At 53.3% G+C, this 18365-nt stretch overlaps 1 protein-coding gene across 1 annotated transcript; it reads left to right on the top strand.

The window, feature by feature from the left end:
• Positions 1–577: 577 nt before the first annotated feature.
• Positions 578–17803, top strand: Mmrn2 (multimerin 2). The gene is made up of 7 exons (XM_005077630.4): positions 578–847; positions 11313–11441; positions 11518–11624; positions 11717–11809; positions 12496–12669; positions 12778–14586; positions 16943–17803. The coding sequence occupies exons 1-7, from the start codon at positions 684–686 to the stop codon at positions 17323–17325; spliced, it is 2859 nt and encodes a 952-aa protein (XP_005077687.3). The 5' UTR covers positions 578–683; the 3' UTR covers positions 17326–17803.
• The last annotated feature ends 562 nt before the right edge of the window (positions 17804–18365 follow it).

The raw sequence follows: 18365 nt of genomic DNA, 5'->3' as shown, positions 1-18365 counted from the left end.
GAGTGCTGATGCCTCAGTTTCCCAGGTTGGCAGGGGTCACAGCCTGTCTAGTGAGTGACCAACCCGCTGGCTGCCCTGGTTGTCCAGCTACCCACAGCATCCTGGATGTCCCTGAGCTGGGAGCTCCAGTCAAACCTGTCGGAAAGCCGAGACCAGAAACGCACAAAGCTTCTGCCGTGCCCAGGACTGGGTGGTATGCTGTGTGATTCTAGTATGGTTCCTTTCCTCCTCTGAGCTTCCACCCACAGCTGACTCCCATAGCCCAGCACCAAAAGGTGCTGAGAAGGCATGCGGTGCCCGCTCCCCACTTCCTGGCCAGCGGTGTGGGGGTGACACTAGCTCTCCTGTGGCTGACACTCTCTACCGTTCTATCTCCAGACCCAGAACGGCGTCCTGTAGAAATGGTTTGATAAGGCCACCCTCATGTGTCTCCCACACCCCCAACGTCCTGATTTGAGTGCCCTTAGGACACAGGAATTGGCCTGAGTGGTTGATGACCTCAGAGGCTGGGGGGGGGGCGGATGAGACTTACCCAGTGGGCCGGACCAGGCCACTTCCTCCCTTTGTTGTCCCCATGTTTTCTTTTCTTTCTGAGATTTTACTTGAAGACCACATTGCCAGCAAGTTTCGGAGCCATTTGCAAGGTCGAGCCTCAACAGGATCAGCTAAGCCTGCCCCTCATCATGATCCTGACGCTGATGCTGGGCCTCGGGGGGTACCTGGTCTGGGGACTTCCGGGGGCCTGGGCACAGGACCCTCGTACCAGGTTCTTTGATCCCAAAAGGCCCAGGGTGCCTGCAGGCTGGAAAACAGAGGCTGCAGATACTAGCAGAGAGCTCATCGGACGGTAAGGAGATCCCGGTCAGGCCAGAGGTGATGGGATGATAGCTGAGCCCCAGATACGTATCTGTGGAATGGGCTGATTTGTGGCTAAAGGCACTAATTTCCTGGATCTGGGACTTCAGGGCCCAGGCTGAGGATGCTAAGGTAGTCCTTGCTTGACCCTTAGCAGGGGTTTCTACTGGGACTTCAAAGCACCTCCCTCTATCAGCTACCGGCATGGGACTCAGAGGGACTGATGTTCTAGATGCTTCCAGCTGCTGAGGCTACAACTCCTGCTCTTCAAAGGAACTCAGCCCTGAAAGCTGAGCCCCAGCAAGGCCAGCCCAGCCTGAGCCCCAGGGGACAGCTGCTCCCAGAGGGGGCCTTTGGATCTAAGTGCCCTAGGTATCAGGCCAAGATTGAACAATGAGTAAGGACTCCAGGATCCTCAGAGCTCATGGCAGCAGGGAGTCCTAGAGCTACTCCAGGAGGCCTCCTGGATGGACAGGATATAGCTGACCCCAGACGGGATTTTCCAACATCTTCTTTATGCTTACAGGTGCCTAGACTCTGGGTCTGGAGTCTCGTGACTAAACATATCCAAGGTAGAACGCAGGTGCCACTTGCTGGGCTAGCCTCTGAGGCTCAGCTTTTAATCTCTATTATTGTTCCCAACAACCTTTCTCACAGTGGCTTAGTGACTTGCCCCAGGCGACAGCCAAGGGGAGCCGGCCTTGGCTTTCGTACCCAGCTCTCTGGGTGGAACTCCTCCATCTGTAAGGCTCACACCCATCACGGACGGCTTCTCCACTGCACACGATAGGGCCTGTGACAGGACTCCCCAGACAGATCTGCCTGGGCCAGGTTTCCACGCGTTCCGACACTCACGGGGGATATCTGTTGGGTGCTTTCTGGAAAGAGCAGGCTTAGCCAGGGAGAAGCCGCAGGGTGATCGGGAGGGAGCTTAGGCTGCTTAGTGAGGAAGGGGGTAGGTCTGCTGGCGTAGGGGGAAGAGGTGCCCTGTCCACCGCCAATTCTACTCCAGGTGCTTGGGCACAATGACTGCAGTCCCGGGGACCAAGCCCCTCTCCCCCCAAGCCGGCAGCAGCCGCAGGTCCCAGTCGGCAGTTCCGCCCCACGCGCACCGTGAAGGGAAGGAGGGAGGAGCTTCGGCCCTTGCTCTCCCGCCTCGTGGGTGTGGAGAGGGCCTGTTTGCTCTTTAGCCCGGGAGCAGAGGACCCTCCATCTTTCCCTGGACGGTGCTGCAGCAGGCTCTAGTGACTAAAGGTTTGAGCATGCTTCACAGGGTCAAGGGGTGCCCAGAGGTCACCCCAGCTAGGACTCCTGCCTACCGGGGCTTCCTTTCCACATCTCCAGAGACTTGGACCCCACAGTCCTAGCCCAAACTATTGAAGTATCCAGAGAGCCTGGTGGGAAAGGAAGGAAACACCGTCGCATCCTGGACTGATTGCTTCCCATGTTCCTGTGACAGGAGGCAGAAGTGCCGCTCGGGTCCCCGAACAGCAGGGGAAGGGGAGGGGGACAGGACCCAGGCACTGTGTTCCAGTATGCCATCATTGGGGGGTGGGTATTGGCATCGGTCACCAAATCTCTGCTGCCAGAGCCGGGCCTCCTGCTCTCTTATTGGCCCTCCGATTTCCAGAGACCTGGGACCAGACAGGCCCTAGACTCAAGAACAGTGAAACAGAACAAGTTGGAGCTTCCACACCCTGTGTCCCAAGACTGCCAGGTCCCAGGGCAGAATAGACATGGTTAGCTGCTTCCCTGGAGAGTGTGCAGGGGCAGGGCCAGGGAACTAGCAAGGAGCGCCTTTGGAAGTCACAGGGAAGATGTTCTTGCTTCCTTGGTTTGGTTGTGTATATAATGTGGGCTCCTCAGACACAGAGACTGGGTTTGTGGAAGGGGCCCTGCTGAATCTGGGAGAAATGGCCCATCTTCTACATCGTTGTGACATCTCGGAGGGGGGGGGACGCCATTCAGGGCCTCAGATTTCATGAGGGTTTAGTCAGGTGTTCCCTGTCCTAATGCACTCCATGCAGGGTGGTAAGATAAAGTATTACTACCAGTCGCAGGCTCTTCCCAAGGGAAAGGACACTGGGGACTTTGTTAGCAGGCAGCTCAAGGCCCAGAGCTGTTCATCATGTCACTGGAGGTCACACAGCAGCAGAGTGGAGCAACACTGTGCCCTTGTACCTGACCCAGCTCCTGGACACAGGGTTCTGCGCACATGGAGGAGCCCCGAGACAGGGCTGAGGCGCCTTAGCCTTATTATACTCAGTCCCAGGTCCAGGCTCTTGAATGGGCATTGGCCTTCCCTGGGAATACATACCACCCACCGCTCCACCACTCCCAGTCCGGGGACAAAGCCCCAGGGGGATGACTTCCCTGGGACGGTCACACTAACTCTGGATGCAGGCCTTAGAGAACAAGGCTGCCGGGAAGGACACCCTCAAGTCAGAAAGGACCTGTAGAGATGGGCTCCTCTGCTAGCCAAGGCAGCCACAGCAGCCGAGGCACATCCATTATGCAGAAAGCACCAGCCCCTCCCTGCGACAGGCTCTCTGTGTCTCCAGGGACACAGCTCCTGCACATTTCCAGGAGTGGGAGGAGGGCCTGACTCAGGGTCACCAGAGTCCAGGAAGGAAAGGGGAGGAGACCTTCAGGGTTCCCAGCTCCCACTCAGGCTCAGCATCCCCTCCTGTCTGTGCCACACAGGGTCGGGGACAGACCCTGCATTCGCCCTTGACTGTGACACCCGGTCTTCAGTCCACCTTTGGGAGAGGGGGGGTGCCCAGCGGGGCTCCTCGTAGGAGGGGACAGAAGAAGGAGCAGGGCAGCGAGAACAATGGGCGCTTCAGCCCAGTAAGCCTGGGGCACACGTGCTGACGGCCTCCCAGGAGCTGCCAAGAGCCGAAGGAAACCAAAGCAGAGGTTAGGAATTTTCCCAGGGCTTCGCGGCCAGCCGCGTGTGCTGTGCCAAGCGGGGAGCTGCCAAGGGAGGGAGAGCCAGCAGCGGTGTGGCAGTCCAGAAGAGAAAGTTCCTGGGCAGGAAGGGTGGGCAGCATGGCTTTCAGGTCAGGAGGGAGAGCTGGAAAGTCCCATCACTCCTGGCAGGCTGGGCCAGCCCCCCCCCCACTCGCCCCCCCTTGTCCTCCCCCCCTCCCCCGCACAGGCCTCCTGGGCAAGCTTCAAGGTGTGTGAGGTGGGCTGGCTTACTTCTGTTCTCAGGCATTCTGGGCTGGATAATCCATTATTGCTGGAGTGTAACAGTGGCCCTGTGCATCCTAGGACAGTCACTGGCCCATGATGGTCTCTCTGTCCCTGGCTATCAGTCTGTCTCTCTGTCTGTGTGTGTGTGTGTGCAGGTGTACATGTCTACCTGTGTGAGAGAGCAAGAGATTGACATCAAATGTCCCCAGTCCTCCATCTTACGTTTTGAGGCAGGGTTTCTCCTGAGCTCAGAGCGCCCTGCCTTGGCTACCCTGGTGGGCCCACAAACCCCAGAGACCCTCCTGTCTCTGCCTCCTCAGCGCTGGGATTACATGTGCACTCGAGCATGCCTGACTTTTTCATGGGTGCTAGTGACCCAGACTCAGGCTCCGGTGCTTGCACAGATAAGTGCTTCCCCAGTGAGCCATCCTCTCCCTGGTCCTCATTATACTCTCTTACATTCGATTACGTATTTGACCATATTCCCACCCTATTAGCCTCTCCTGCTCTCCTCCTTCATCCGAGGCTTCTTCCTCTATTTAGGCCCTTTCTGCTTTTAAGCCCAGGCTCTGCGTATGAGAATAAACAGGAGATAATTGTTTTTCTGAGGGCAGCTTACTTCCCTTAATATGATGATCTCTAGTTCCATTAATTCTCCTGCAAATGCCATTATTTGAATCTTCTTCATCACTGAATATATATTTCACGTATAAATATGTATACTATACATATATAATGCTTTCTTTCTCTTTATTTTTTAGATTTTTTTGGTTATATACACGGTGTTCTGCCTGCACGTGTGTCTGCAGGCCAGAGGAGGGCACCAGACTCATTATAGATGGTTGCGAGTGACAGTGTAGATGCTGGGAATTGAACTCAGGAAGAGTAACCAGTGCTCTTAACCTCTGGGTCATCTCTCCAGCCCGTTTTGTTGTTGTTGTTTGCTTGTTTTTGTTTTTTATTTTTGGTTGTTTTTTTGTTCTAGACTGGATTTCTCTGTATATCCCTGGCTCTCCTGGAACTCTCTGTAGACCAAGCTGGCCCAGTGCTAGAATTAAAGGCATGCACAACGCGGCCTAGCTACCCTGTTTGTTTTTGAGATGGGGCCTCCCTGAAGCCCAAGCTGGTTCATGTTGGCTTGGGGTTGTAGACATGCATCACCAGAACTCTTGAGTTGAGGGACATCTGCACTGAACCCATTTTGCACTAACTTACAGTGTCACCGACCCTCACTCCCACCTCCAAATCCTGACCAGCATTCCTATGTTTCGTTTTGTTTTGACACAGGGTCTCTGGCAGCCCAGAGTGGCTTCAAACTTCCTGTTGTAGCTGAGGGCGACCTCGAACTACTGAATCTCCTGCCTTGCCTCCTGCCCCTACCTACCAAGTGCCAGGATAACATATAAATACCAACATTCATCACTTTTCCTTTGTTTTCTTTCTTTGCTTTCCTTTTCTTTCTTTCTTTCTTTCTTTCTTTCTTCGTCCCTCCCTCCCCCTTCCTTCCTTCCTCCCTTCCTTCCTTCCTTCCCTCCTTCCTTCCTTCTTTGAGACGTGGTCTTAAGTATTCTAGGTGCTGGCTATGTAGCAGAAGGTGACCTTGAACTTCTGATCCTCCTGTCTCTGCCTCCTGAGTGCTGGCATTACGGGCTTGTGCCACCATTCCCGGGTTTAAGTGGTGCTGGTACTAAATTCAGAACTCCACGCACACTAGCAAGTGCTCTACCAACTTCTCCACATTCTTCCTTTGTGTGTGCATGCGTGTGTGTTCATATGTATGCATGTGTGGGTACCCACGCACGTGCACACCCATGCATGCGGAGGCCTAAGGTCAACACCAAGTGCCTTCCTCATTGCTCTACAGCTATTCAAGGGTCTTTTCTTCAGCCACCTGCTCACCAGTTAGACCAGACTAGCTGGGCAGCAAGGTCCAGGGATCCGATGCCTCCCCAGAGCTGGATTTCAGGTGTGCACCACTGTGTCTGGGGAACCAAAACATGGATGTGGCGGAACCAAACTCACTTCACCATGCTTAATGCAGCAAGTACTCTGCCGATGTCCCCAAGGCCCTGTTTTTTTTTTCTCTCTTTTTCTGATCCTGCTATGTAGCTAGGCTGCCCAGAAATTTGTGATCCTCCTTCCTCAGTTTCCCAAGTACTGAGATTATAGACATGTACCTCTGAGCCTCCCACAAATTCATTTGTTTATGTAAAGTTTCATTTTTTTTTTAGATACACACATTCCTATGCAGGGGCCAGAAAACAATGGCCAATGTAATAGGTGTTCTGTCCCCAAACCTTCTAGGTTTCTCTGTTGATGCAGTCAGACAGATAAAGCAAAACTGAAAAAGTATAAGAAGAGGTTTATGCCAGGCATTGGTGGCACACACCTTTAATCCTAGCACTTGGGGGCAGAGGCAGGTGGATCTCTGTGAGTTCGAGGCCAGCCTAGTCTACAGAGCGAGTTCCAGGACAGGCTCCAAAGCCACAGAGAAACCCTGTCGGGGGGAGGGGGGAGGCAAAACAAAACAAGTTTATTTGAACAAAGCAACTTCCAGGTGAGTTATCCAGTCCCAGAGACTGAGGCCAAAAAAGCCAAGCCAGAAAGAACTAAAACAGGGTGATTATCTAGGATGTAGGTGAGAGGAGAAGACGTGTCCACTACGAGCTAGGTTCGTGCCCAAGTATGGTCAAATGCTGGACACTTTAGGTGGTGAACTTGGGCAGCTGGTAACTTCATGGGAGGAGCAGCCATAACTGCCAAGAATGTGGAACTGGACTTCTTTGGTGCCTTCCCTTTGTTCTGGGATTCTTGGGTGGGGGGGGGGGGGTTAGAGAGCCTGGAATGGAGCTTTCTGGATCATGCAGGGGTGAGCTGGAGGTTCCAACTGAACACAGTGGGGCACCTATTTTTGATTAAACAACGTTTTATTGGAGCACAGCTGCGCTCATTTATTTACATATTTCTAGAGACAGTTTTCACGTTATGGCAGACTTGAGTAGCCGTGACAGTGTCCATCCTAACTGGAAAGCCTAGACTCAGGGCCAGCTTCAATGGCATTGTGGCCTGAACAGTTGCACACAGAGCTCTACCCTTGGGGCCCTACAAGGACTCCAAAGGGCCTACACTTGGGTACATTCCAGCCTTCTTAAAATTCTTAATAATGGTTGAACGAATAGCTCCAGTTTCCATTCTGCCCTTGGCAAGATGTGCAGTTAGTCCTGTGTAAAATATTTAACATCTGTCTTTTTATTGAGAAACCTGATGACCACTTGCTCCAGTTTGCCTCTTGGTGATAAAATGCTAATCAAAAGCAATTTGGCTGTTTATTTGGGTGCAATAGGAGGCGGCGCTTGTGGCCATCAGGTTACAGCCCTCGATTATAGAATGAATATGCCTTTCCAGTGAGAAGGTGAGAGGAAGCTGAAGTAGGAACTGAAGCTGTGACCTTGGGGGAAGCTGCTTACCTTCTGGCTTGCTCAGCTACTTTTCTTCTGCAGCCCAGGTCCACCTGCCTAGGGGATACCGCCACCCACAGTGGGCTGGGCCCAGGAATAGCAATTAGCCACAGGCCAGTCTTAGCTAGTCAGTTCCTCAACTGAGCTCCCTTCTTGCCAGGTTACTCTAAGTCACCTCACTCAAGTTCACAGCTAAGTATGACACTCCTGGATTGAAGCCAGTCCATTCCACAAGGTTCACTGAGACCGTTCAAAGACCTAGTCCTTTCTGTCGCCCAAAGTGGTAACTTTCAATCATTAGGCAATTCTTTTGTCATTGATCTCTGTATTTCTGAATTACATACTTAACATTGCTTCTTCTTTGGAAGTGGTGTGAGTCGGTGCTTGTCTTTACACACACACACACACACATACACACACACACACACACACACACACACCTCACCGTTCTCACATCTTCAGAGAATTTCTAGTCTTGTAACTGACAGCTACTTCAGTCTTGAAATAAACTGAGTCATGCTTCCCTCTGCGTGCTTTTAGTTTTCCCTGGATTAAAGCATTTTTTGTCTCTCTCTCCTTTGCTTGGTTTTCTGTGTTTTTGTCACTGTTTAAAAGCTCAGCTTCTGAACCATTGGTCCACACCCCACATCTACTCTTAACACTCACTCCAGAGGCTCAACCAACTGTGTGTTCTCAACCAACTGTGTGTTCTCAACCAACTGTGTGTTCTCAGCCAACTGTGTGTTCTCAACCAACTGTGTGTTCTGGGTAAAGATTTCCCAGAGCTGCCTTGCAGGCCACCCTCTGGACTACTGCATTTCCCACCATTGTCCTGAATGCTGTGCCTGTATGTCTGTCTGTCTGTCTATCATGTATGTGCCTTGTGGCTACAAAGGCCAGAAGAAGGTGTTGGATCCCCTGGAACTGGAGTTACAGAGGTTGTAAGCTGCCACATGGGTGCTGGGAATCGAACCCAGGTTCTCTGGAAAAGCAGCCAGCTCTCTTGAACACTGAGCCGTTTCTCCAGCCTCCAAAGACTGAATCACTATGTAGTTCAGGCTAGCCTCAGACTCCCGAGTGCTGTAATTATAAGCACTACAGCAGGCTGTTTCACTCTCTTGATTTCCTGTGTCCCAGTGGCACACTTCTCTTCTACGCTATGCCGCCTTGGAATGACCCAGAGAGTTCTAGAATGCTGATGCTCTGGCCCAGATGTGGGGTTTCCTTAAACTGGTCTGGGGTTGATCTTAGAAACTGTTATTATTTACATTATCATGACGTTGGGGATTGACTCTCTGGCATGCTGAGCACATGCTGAACCATCAAGATGCACTGTCAACCCACAAGGGACTTTTAAAAAGTCACAGATGGCTTTGATATACAGGCAAGGTTTTAACCACATTATTACATGGGAGACAGCAGGTTAGAAACCTGATACATCTGATTTGTTAGCTGTTTGTGTTTTGTTTTTCCGAGACAGGGTTTCTCTGTGGCTTTGGAGGCTGTCCCAGAACTCACTTTGTAGACCAGGCTGGCCTCGAACTCACAGAGATCCGCCTGCCTCTGCCTCCCGAGTGCTGGGATTAAAAGTGTGCACCACCACCGCCTGGACCTGTGGTCTTTTCATTTTCAAGTGTTCTATTAATTCCCTGCCAAGCCCTTACGTCTCCTCCATCCCCCACACACCCCGTCTTCTTTCTCCCATGTAGCAGCTTCTCTTACCTGTGTGGCAGAACGAGCGTAAATTGGGGGGTGTTTTTCTTTTTTTCTCACAGTTGTAGTTCTCTCCAAACATAACCCTCTCCCATTTGTCCGTTTCGGCCTCCTGCTGACTTTTTTTTGTGCTTTTCAGTACTGAGGATTTAATAAGGGTCTCATACATGCCAGGCATGCGCCCTAACACCTTGGTTCAGCTTCCTGGTTTGCAGCAGCGTTTTCTCAGGGTTCATCCTCAGGTGTCCAGTTGTGCTTTCTGCGCCGTTTTGGTACAGGAGTCTCCATTGGGCAGTTCACTGGGAGGTTCCCTGATGTCCCCATCTCCAGGTCTCTTTTGCTGGGACTAGGTAGTTTTCCAGCCTGCTGCCCAGAGGTAAAGGCTGCCTGTCAGGCTTCTAGGAGCCTGCAGGGAGAGCAGGCCATGTGGTGGGGTGTGGTAGGGTAGGGTGATGCGTGGGTGGGGTGTGTATGTGTCTCAGGGTCACAATGGATGTGGTCACACAGTGACCATTAAGCCCATCCGCCACACCCTCCCCGCAGTATCTTTAATGGTGCCTGACGGCCCCGGGGCAATAGCAGCTTCTGAAAGTGGAATTCCAATATCAACAAGCCACCCAACCAGCATTGCTCTGTGATGACTACCGGATACAGCCACTTCCTCCACGTCCCTGTCCCTTGATCCAAATGTCCATACTTCTCCTCTGGCCTCTACCCTAGACCATCCGCATCTTCCTGGCTCCCATCCTCTCTGGACCCTGGGACCAGAGTGCCTCTGTGATATTGCTTCCCTGCTTGAGACCTCTCTCTGCCTCCCATGGCCTCAAGAAATGGCCCAGTTCTTCCCCTGGCACCCAAGCCTCCATAGTAAGGCATCTAGGTCCCTTGCATCCATCTGCGGTCCCTCCCCCATCCACAACCCTGCCCGCTCTCCCAGCTCCTTGTCTGACTCGCCCTTAGACACAGCCCTGCAGTCAGACCGTGTGTAGGCCCGACCACACCTCTTCTCCCGAGGTTGCCTGTTCTCCTCGGGACCCTTCAGGGAAGTCTGCCTGTCCATGGTGTCACTGCAAGTGCGGTGCCAGGGGATGCCACCCAAGAGGTGCTGAGCTGCTGCTTGGGGCAGCAGAGGCCACCGACACTTGCATCTCTGGAAAGATTTGTTCTGGGGGATGATCATGTGACCTTTGCCCCCAGGTCAGTGAGCTTGCTCCCCATCCCTCTACCGTACACACAGACAAGGGGTGAAAACAGAGAGGCTGCCCCAAGTGTTGAGGAGACTGAACGTGACCCCCAGCTGCTCTGGCCCAAAGGGAAGCCTTTCCCAGAGAGGGGCCTGTTCCCCCAGCCACCTTCCTTCCCCAGTAACTGCTAAAAAGGCCAACTGCCAGTGGGCAGGGCAGGGAGTAGCGGGCCCAGACATAGTCTGGCGAGAAAAGATGGGGGAAGAACTGGGCAGCTGCCAGTACAGGGCACAAAGCTCTCCCAGAGCACCTGATTCTCAGCCCACTTAGAAAGGGGCGCCACCGACGGGCGGTGGTGGCGCACGCCTTTAATCCCAGCACTCGGGAGGCAGAGGCAAGCGGATTTCTGTGAGTTCAAGGCCGTGCTGGACCGATAGCCTCCAAAACAATACAGAGAAACCCTGTCTCGTAAAAACCAAAAAGAAAAAAAAAAAAAAGAAAGGGGCACCACCACCGCCAACTACAGATGGGGAAATAAGAGCTCCTGAAGTGTGTCACTCAAGGCCATCTAGGCAGAAAGCCCCACCCGCACCACGATGTCCCCCGGGACCAAGGGAATGGTGAGGGCCCCAGTCCGCAGGCAGCTGTGCTTTAATGTGGGACTCCGTGGCCTCTCTCCACTGGCCCTGGGAGGCTTTGGGATGACAGTGGGTCAGGGGCTCTTTTGAGTAGCTTTATAGAGCCTGGGGATTAAGACAAGAGCTTCCTTTCCTGGAATTTAATGGTTTCCAGAATCCCACAGCTGGACAGTACGGGAGGCACAGCAGGGTGTCCCCAGACATCTGGGAAGGGGCATTGGAGCCAGGCAAGGCTCAGCAACCCTCTCCTATGGCTTCTTTTCCAGGAACTGGTGCCCTTACCAGAAGTCTAGACTGGTCACCTTTGTAGCTGCTTGTAAAACAGAGAAATTCCTGGTCCATTCACAGCAGCCGTGTCCACAGGGAGCTCCTGACTGCCAGAGAGTCAAAGTCATGTGAGTGGGGTCAACAGGGCATTTTCCAGGCCCAGTGTGCCCACCAGAGGTGCTGAGCCCCTGCCTTCTTCCTCAGGTACCGAGTGGCCCAGAAGCCAGTGTACCAGGTTCAACAGAAGGTGCTGATGTCTGTCGCCTGGGGATGCTGCCCAGGCTTCCAGGGCCCAGACTGCCAGGACTATGGTAGGGCTCCCCAAAGCCCCTGCTTAACCCCACCCCGAAATCATGCTATTCCTCTGACTTCTGAGCTCAACACACCACGCTTCTCTTTGCAGATCCCACAGCAAACCCCGAACCCATGTCAACACCCACGGAGCCGAGTGGGGAACTCCCGGAGACTTGGGACCAGCCACATGGTTTTGAACTTGGTGTGTTCCTTACCGGAAAGGACAGAGTTTGTGTGTTTACTTCTTCTTCTTCTGACGGGCAGTGCCATCTCAGGAAAACTGTGCCCTGAGAATCAGCATGGGTTTCCTTGTGGTCCTGCACTGTTCTCGGAGAACAGGTTCCTAGGGCCCTCAGCCTACTGCCTGGGGCTGATACGTGTCCCTTTTTCTGGCCCCATTTTTCTTAGGGAGCTGGCTTTGCTCCTTGACCTACAGGAACTCCCAGGCTTGGAGGGCTTGGAGGAAGCTTTTCCACAATCTTGCACTCTGCTCCTTCCCTCAACACCGGGAACCTAGAGTCATGATGCCTACCCCGCCCCCCCAGCACAAAAGTCACCATTTACGAACTGATTTCATGGGTGGGATAGGGGATGGGTTTCATTATGTGATCAACTAGCTATTGGTTGGAGCTGCTGGGAAAGAAATTGTGGCTAAGGAAAGAACTGTGCTGATTGGTTAGTCATGTCTGCTGTGGGTGAGAGGAGAGATGATCTTTTAGAGACCTGGCTGCATTTGCCCTTCTGAGGCTAATGGCTTCTAAGTCCCAGCTCATGGGGGGGGGGGGACAACATACTCACTTGCTCTGAATCCCAAGTCTTTTATTGACTGCATTATCTGCCCAGGCCTGGTGAGTTGGCCTTTAACACTTATGTCTGGTGGATTTCCAGGCCACCCTGTCACAGAGTTCAGCGAGATTACGGTGTCACAAGAACCACAGGATCACCTGTTTCAAGATCTCCAGAATGATGCCCAGCCGGTAGAAGATGGCCTCCCAGGCCCTTGGGAGGCCCGGGACAGCAACCTCACAGTTGAGACCATAGTAGCCAATCAAACAGAATTCGGTGAGTAGCAGTCCCCAAGAAGGCACAGACTTCAGAGGCCCTACTCACCCGGCCTGGGGAGGGGTGTCTGCTGCAGCAGACTTGTGTGAAACGCGGTATCTGTTGCAGAGTTCGCTGGCCGGATGTCAGAGCCCCTGCTGCAGGCCCACATCGATGCGTTCCTGCAAGCGCACATTAGTCCCACCCTGCAGAGCTTCAGTGAGAGCTTGCACAGTCTCTCCCAGGCTGTCAGAAACTTGTCTCTTGATGTGGGAGCCAATCACCAGGCTGTCAAGATGGTCCAGGAGGGTACCGTGACCAGGGCTGAACTCCAAGAGCTGGGAGCCAAGTTTGATGCCAAGATGCAGGAGAATAACCAGAGACTGGGCCAGCTGTGGCGGGATGTGGAGGACCAGCTGCATGCCCAGCGCCGTTCTGTGCACCACGCCCTCTCTGAGGTCCACGCTGAGGTGAGCACCAAGTTCAAGGAGCTTGTCAAGGCTCAGGAACTTCCAGGGGCCAATGGCAGCCTGGCGGTGGCAGCAGCAGCAGCAGCAGCAGCAAGGCCAGAACCAGAGAGCCTGCAGGCCAGGCTGGGCCAGCTGCAGAGAAACATCTCGGCTCTGCACGCCGTCATCGAGCAGAGGGAGGAGGAGTTGCAGAGCACCCTCAAGAACATGGACAGTGTCCTGAACAGGCATGTGGATGAAATCAAGGAGCTGTACTCTGAATCAGATGAGACCTTCGATCAGATCAGCAAGGTAGAACGGCAGGTGGAGGAGCTGCTGGTGAACCACACCGGGCTCCGCGAGCTGCGGGTGATCTTGATGGAAAAGTCCCTGATCATGGAGGAGAACAAGGAGGAGATGGAGCGGCAGCTACTGGAACTCAACCTCACTTTGCAGCATCTACAGGTGGGTCACGCAGACCTCATCAAGTACGTCAAGGACTGCAACTGCCAGAGGCGCCACTCTGGCGCCGCCGACGTTATCCGGGAGGGTCAAAGGGACACCGCGCACACCCCGGAAGAGACCCAAGTGAGCCTAGATGAGCAGCACCAGCCGGACAGTTCTTCTCTGCAGGCGTTGCAAAGAACTGTGGATGCCATGTCCTCAACGATGGATGAGCACAAAGGAGAGGGTGAGCGGGCGCGGGCCGAAAGGGCCCGGATGCGGAGCCAGCTGCGGGCGCTGGACCAGGCGGTGGCAGCTCTGAAGGCTGTGGCGAACCAGACCGGCAGAGAGATACGCCAGCTGCATAGCTCCTTTGCAGCTCTTTTGGAGGATGCGCTGCGGCATCAGGCGGTGCTGAATGCCCTCTTTGGGGAAGAGATGATGGAGGAGATGTTTGAGGAGGTGGCTCGCCCTCTGCCCCTGAATTATGACCAGATCCGCCTCGCCCTGCAGGATGCTGCCAGCGGACTGCAGGAACAGGCTTTTGGCTGGGATACCTTGGCCACTCGGGTGGAGGTCTTGGAGCAGGCCTTGGAGCAGCGCCCACAGTTGGCAGAGCGACTGCAACCCAGCCACGACCCTGGGAGGGCAGAGGAAGCCACGGCTTTGGCGAAGCTGGAGCAGGAGGTGCAGCGCCTAAACTCTGACGTCAAGCAGGTTGGGCAGTGCTGTGAGGCCTCCTGGGCTTCCTCTTTCAATGGCTCCCTTGAAGATCTAAGCAGCATGCTCTCTGACACCCGGCACAGCCTGAGGCGGCACCAGCAGCTCTTCCACGGCCTTTTCGGGAACTTCCAAGAGCTGGTGGCAAGCAACATCAGCCTAGACCTGGGTAAGCTGCAGGCCGTGTTGAGTAAGAAAGAAAAGAAGCAGCAGAAGGGCCTGGAAACTTCTCGAAAGAGGGAGAAGAAGCAAGTGGTGACGTCTGCAGATGCACAGGCCCGAGGGACGCAGAAAGGTGTTCTGGACTCGGAGCTCTGGGAAGCAGGTGAGTGCTGGGGTCCTGGAGACTGTGGATCTAGGGCAGGGCTGCTCCCTTCTCCTGGGGGAGGGGAGGGCACAGGGTGAACGAAGGCAGGACTATTGGTCGCCACTGCACAGGGGCTACCTTCCTCTTCACAGGCTGTGGGCCTCTTTCTGTTTGCTTGTCTGTCTGAGACAGGGTTTCCCTGTGTAGCCCTGACTGTCTTGGCACTCTTGCTCTGCAGACCAGGCTGGCCTCAAACTCACAGAGGTTCCCCCTGTCTCTGCCCTCTAAGTGCTGGGATTAAAGGAGTGTGCCAGCACACCCTGCAGCTATGAGCCTCTTAAGCTACCTGGAGTACAGGAAGGTACAACTCTCAAAAATCAGCTGTAGTTCCAGAGCCCACGAGTCGGCAGAGGCCCTAGTCATGGAGGAGAGTAGAGTGTCTCAGCTCCTCTCCCTCACCTAGTCCTCAGCCCTGCACTAGGGAAGGTGGGCTGGAGCAGGGTCATCTAGAATGGCAGCACCCCACACGAGGAGAACACGGGCAAAGGCCCAGAGGGAGGGGGCTTTCCTAGTAAATGCGCTTGGCAGTGTAAGCGCCCTGCGGTACCTTCCCTGGGCTTTCCCGTGATGTGCTCGGTCTTAGCTGCTCAATTGCGCATTCATTGTCATCGCATCTTACCTGAAACCGAGGCTCTGGGCCACTCTGAGGCTGGCTCTGGGGTGCAGGAGGGCCACAGAAGGCTCTGAGGAGAAGAGTCGCCACCTGGGAGCTTCCCTTCCCCAGCGCAGGCTCAGCATGCAGGAACGGGGGGGGCTCTCCTCCATCCCCCAGCACCTCCAGAGAGCCTCATGCACTTAGACTACCCACCCCCATCTCTTTCTCCTGTGAATGGCACAAGCCCCAACATGCCAATGACTAACTTTCACCTTTTGCCTGACAAGGCCAGGTGTTGGTTTAATCCTGAAGCATTTTTTTATTTCAGAAAGTAATTTTTCTCTTTAAAAACTCTTTTCTTGCAAGAAGGCCATAGAGCTTGAATGTTTGTCCTGAAGGGCAGTGCATGCTCTGTGCATAGCCCTTCTATCTTCTGAAGCCCTCAGGGTCTCCTGCTGAGGTGGACTCACAGATACAGCCAGGCTGGAGGAACCCATGGCCCACAGCAGACGCTGTCGGGCAGCCTCCTTTCACCAAGGCAGGAGCGCCATCTGCTGGATGTTTGGGGGACTGAAGCACCAGCTCTCGGTATTCCCTGTGGCACAAACAGGAAAGCTATTCATAAACAAGTCTCATAAAAGCTTCCAGACACAGAGAGAAACAAAATTGTGTCATTCCCAAGGCTATTTCTGGATTCCGAGGCAAAAATATGCATTGCAGTCTGAGACTCAAGTCACTAACTGCTTTGTAGACTTCTCTGAAGTTTTGATTCTGTTTTCTGAGGAATGGGGGCTAGGGCTCTGTGCAACATTTGGAAATCATTAAAACGACTAACCAGGGCGGGAGAGATGGCTGCTCCTATTATAGGGGACCTGGGCTCAATTCCCAGCACCCACGTGGCAGCTCGCAACCATCTATAACTTCGATTCCAGGGGATCTGATGACCTTTCCCGGCCTCTGTGGGCACCACCCATGCACATGGCACATAGACATACATGCAGGCAAAATACCCACACACATGAAATAATAATTACAAACAGTTTAGAGGACTAGCCAGAGGGGGCCCCCTTGCTCAGGAAAGGTCTTATTGTGTAGCCCAGATTGGTTTCAAAATCAAGGTTTTACTGCCGCTGGGTTAGAATCACAGGGTGGACTACCATGCCTGACTCAAGGGTTTCTCCTTCCTCTGTCTTTGTGCTCTTGTGCCCACGGCTGAGAAGAACCGCCATTCCTGCTCCCAAGTACCTCCCCGTGTTAACATTATTTGGAAGATAGGTAATGTTCTCTATTTTCCCCGGATGTCTCAAGATCCCCAGGAGACATGTGCGGGGGATGACCTATGATACAGCACTTGCCTAGCATGTGTGAGGTCCCATGTTCCATCCCTAGCACTGGTTCGCAAGGAAGGAAGGCTCCTGGGCAGGTAACAGACATCCGGGAGGTGGATACCCGGGTTTCTAGCATGGCCCACCAAGCCGCAAGCCTTGGGTAGCCAAAGACACTCATCTCTCTAGAGAGTTGAAAGGACAGGATCCAAGAAGAAAGTGCTTTGTTGAAGATCAAAGGAGAAAGAGCCCCGGTCAGCCAGACAACACATCTGTGTGTCCCTCCTCTCCCACTCTTTGAAATCACACTGTCTGAGAGACACCTTTGGGATGTGTCCTGCTTCTAGTGCAATTAAGGAGAATGGATAACTCACTGAGTATCTTCCCCTCCCAGGCTCCCCTGTGGCTTTCTATGCCAGTTCTTCAGAAGCGGCGAGCGCTCTGCAGATGGTGAAGTTCAATACCACAGCCATCAACGTGGGCAGCGGCTACTTCCCCGAACACGGCTACTTCCGAGCCCCCAAACGTGGCGTGTACTTGTTTACAGTGAGCATTACATTTGGCCCTGGCCCAGGCGTGGGGCAGCTGGTGTTTGAAGGCCATCACCGGGTTCCGGTCCACAGCGCAGAACAGAGGGGTGGGAGCACAGCCGCTACTTTTGCTATGGCAGAGCTGCAAAAGGGAGAAAGAGTGTGGTTCGAGTTAATCCAAGGATCCGTAACAAAGGGGAGCCAACCACACACTGCATTTGGGGGCTTCCTGATATTCAAGACCTGAACCCTGGGCTCAGCTTGCATCAGACATGCTAGACTTGCGTGCTGTGTGTAGACGGAGGCTCTGGCCAGCGATGGCTGGAGAACTTGTAGTGGCCTAGCTCTTTCCTGGACGCCTTCTGCAGAGATCCTTCTTTTGAACACAGAGGAGGGGGAGGCCAGGAATGCTGCTCCCCGGACTGCGCCTGCGCGGTGCCTAGAGTGGCGCTGAGCTTCCCATGCCTTCCCCAATGGCACGGCTTGTCTTGGTTCTAAGCCACTCCCTCAATTCCACAGGTTACTTGTTTGTTTTGGCATTTTGCTCCTTCTGTGGTTGGAAACTTCTGTACATTTACATTTTTTCTATGTCTTCTTCTCTATGTCAGGAAGTCGTTTCCTAGGAGGAATGTTTACAGTGACGGTGTAGCTCATTGAGCGGTTGGCATGTACAAGGCCCTGGATTCTCTTCCCAATACCTCAAAAAACTTGAAAAGAAAAATGGAGATTTTTTTCCTTTCTTTCTTTCTTTTTTTTTTTTTCTTTTTTGGTTTTTCGAGACAGGGTTTCTCTGTATTGTTTTGGAGGCTGTCCTGGAACTAGCTCTGTAGACCAGGCTGGCCTCGAACTCACAGAGATCCGCCTGCCTCCGCCTCGCAAGTGCTGGGACTAAAGGTGTGCGCCACCACCGCCCGGCTTTGATTTTTTTCCTTTCTAAAATTGGAAATAAGTCTCTAATTACTACAGGAAAACCAGTTCAAAACAGCCTTTCTGGACTTAGAAGGGGGCTAATGTCTGGCTGAACCAATTATAGGAAATGAAATTAGTATCTCTAGGCTGGGGTTGCAGCTTAACTAAAATGCTCAAGTCCTGGATTCAGTCCCCAGCGCTGAAAACACTGGGCATGGTGGTGCCTGTGATCTCAGCACACGGAGGAGGCAGCAGGAGGCCCAGAAGTTGAGGACCATCCTCAGCTGTACAACAGTGCAAGTCTCAAAGCAACAAAAGAAGTTAATAATATTCTTTTAACTTTCAGCCATTCTGTCTTTATCTGCATATTTAATTTTA

This window comes from Mesocricetus auratus, unplaced genomic scaffold (genome assembly GCF_017639785.1).
Source record: "Mesocricetus auratus isolate SY011 unplaced genomic scaffold, BCM_Maur_2.0 Super-Scaffold_100006, whole genome shotgun sequence".
NCBI classification, from domain to species: Eukaryota; Metazoa; Chordata; class Mammalia; order Rodentia; family Cricetidae; genus Mesocricetus; species Mesocricetus auratus.
The sequence above is the reverse complement of the archived record's forward strand: the minus strand, read 5'-3'. Positions and strand labels throughout refer to the sequence as shown.

What these genes read in the sequence shown, in the direction of transcription:
- Mmrn2 (XM_005077630.4), top strand. Translation starts at nt 684, where the DNA reads ATGATCCTGACGCTGATGCTGGGCCTCGGGGGGTACCTGGTCTGGGGA. An exon ending in TGCCAGAGAGTCAAAGTCAT is followed by an intron (nt 11,442 to 11,517) that starts GTGAGTGGGGTC and finishes CTTCTTCCTCAG; the next exon opens with GTACCGAGTGGCCCAGAAGC. An exon ending in GCCACATGGTTTTGAACTTG is followed by an intron (nt 11,810 to 12,495) that starts GTGTGTTCCTTA and finishes GTGGATTTCCAG; the next exon opens with GCCACCCTGTCACAGAGTTC.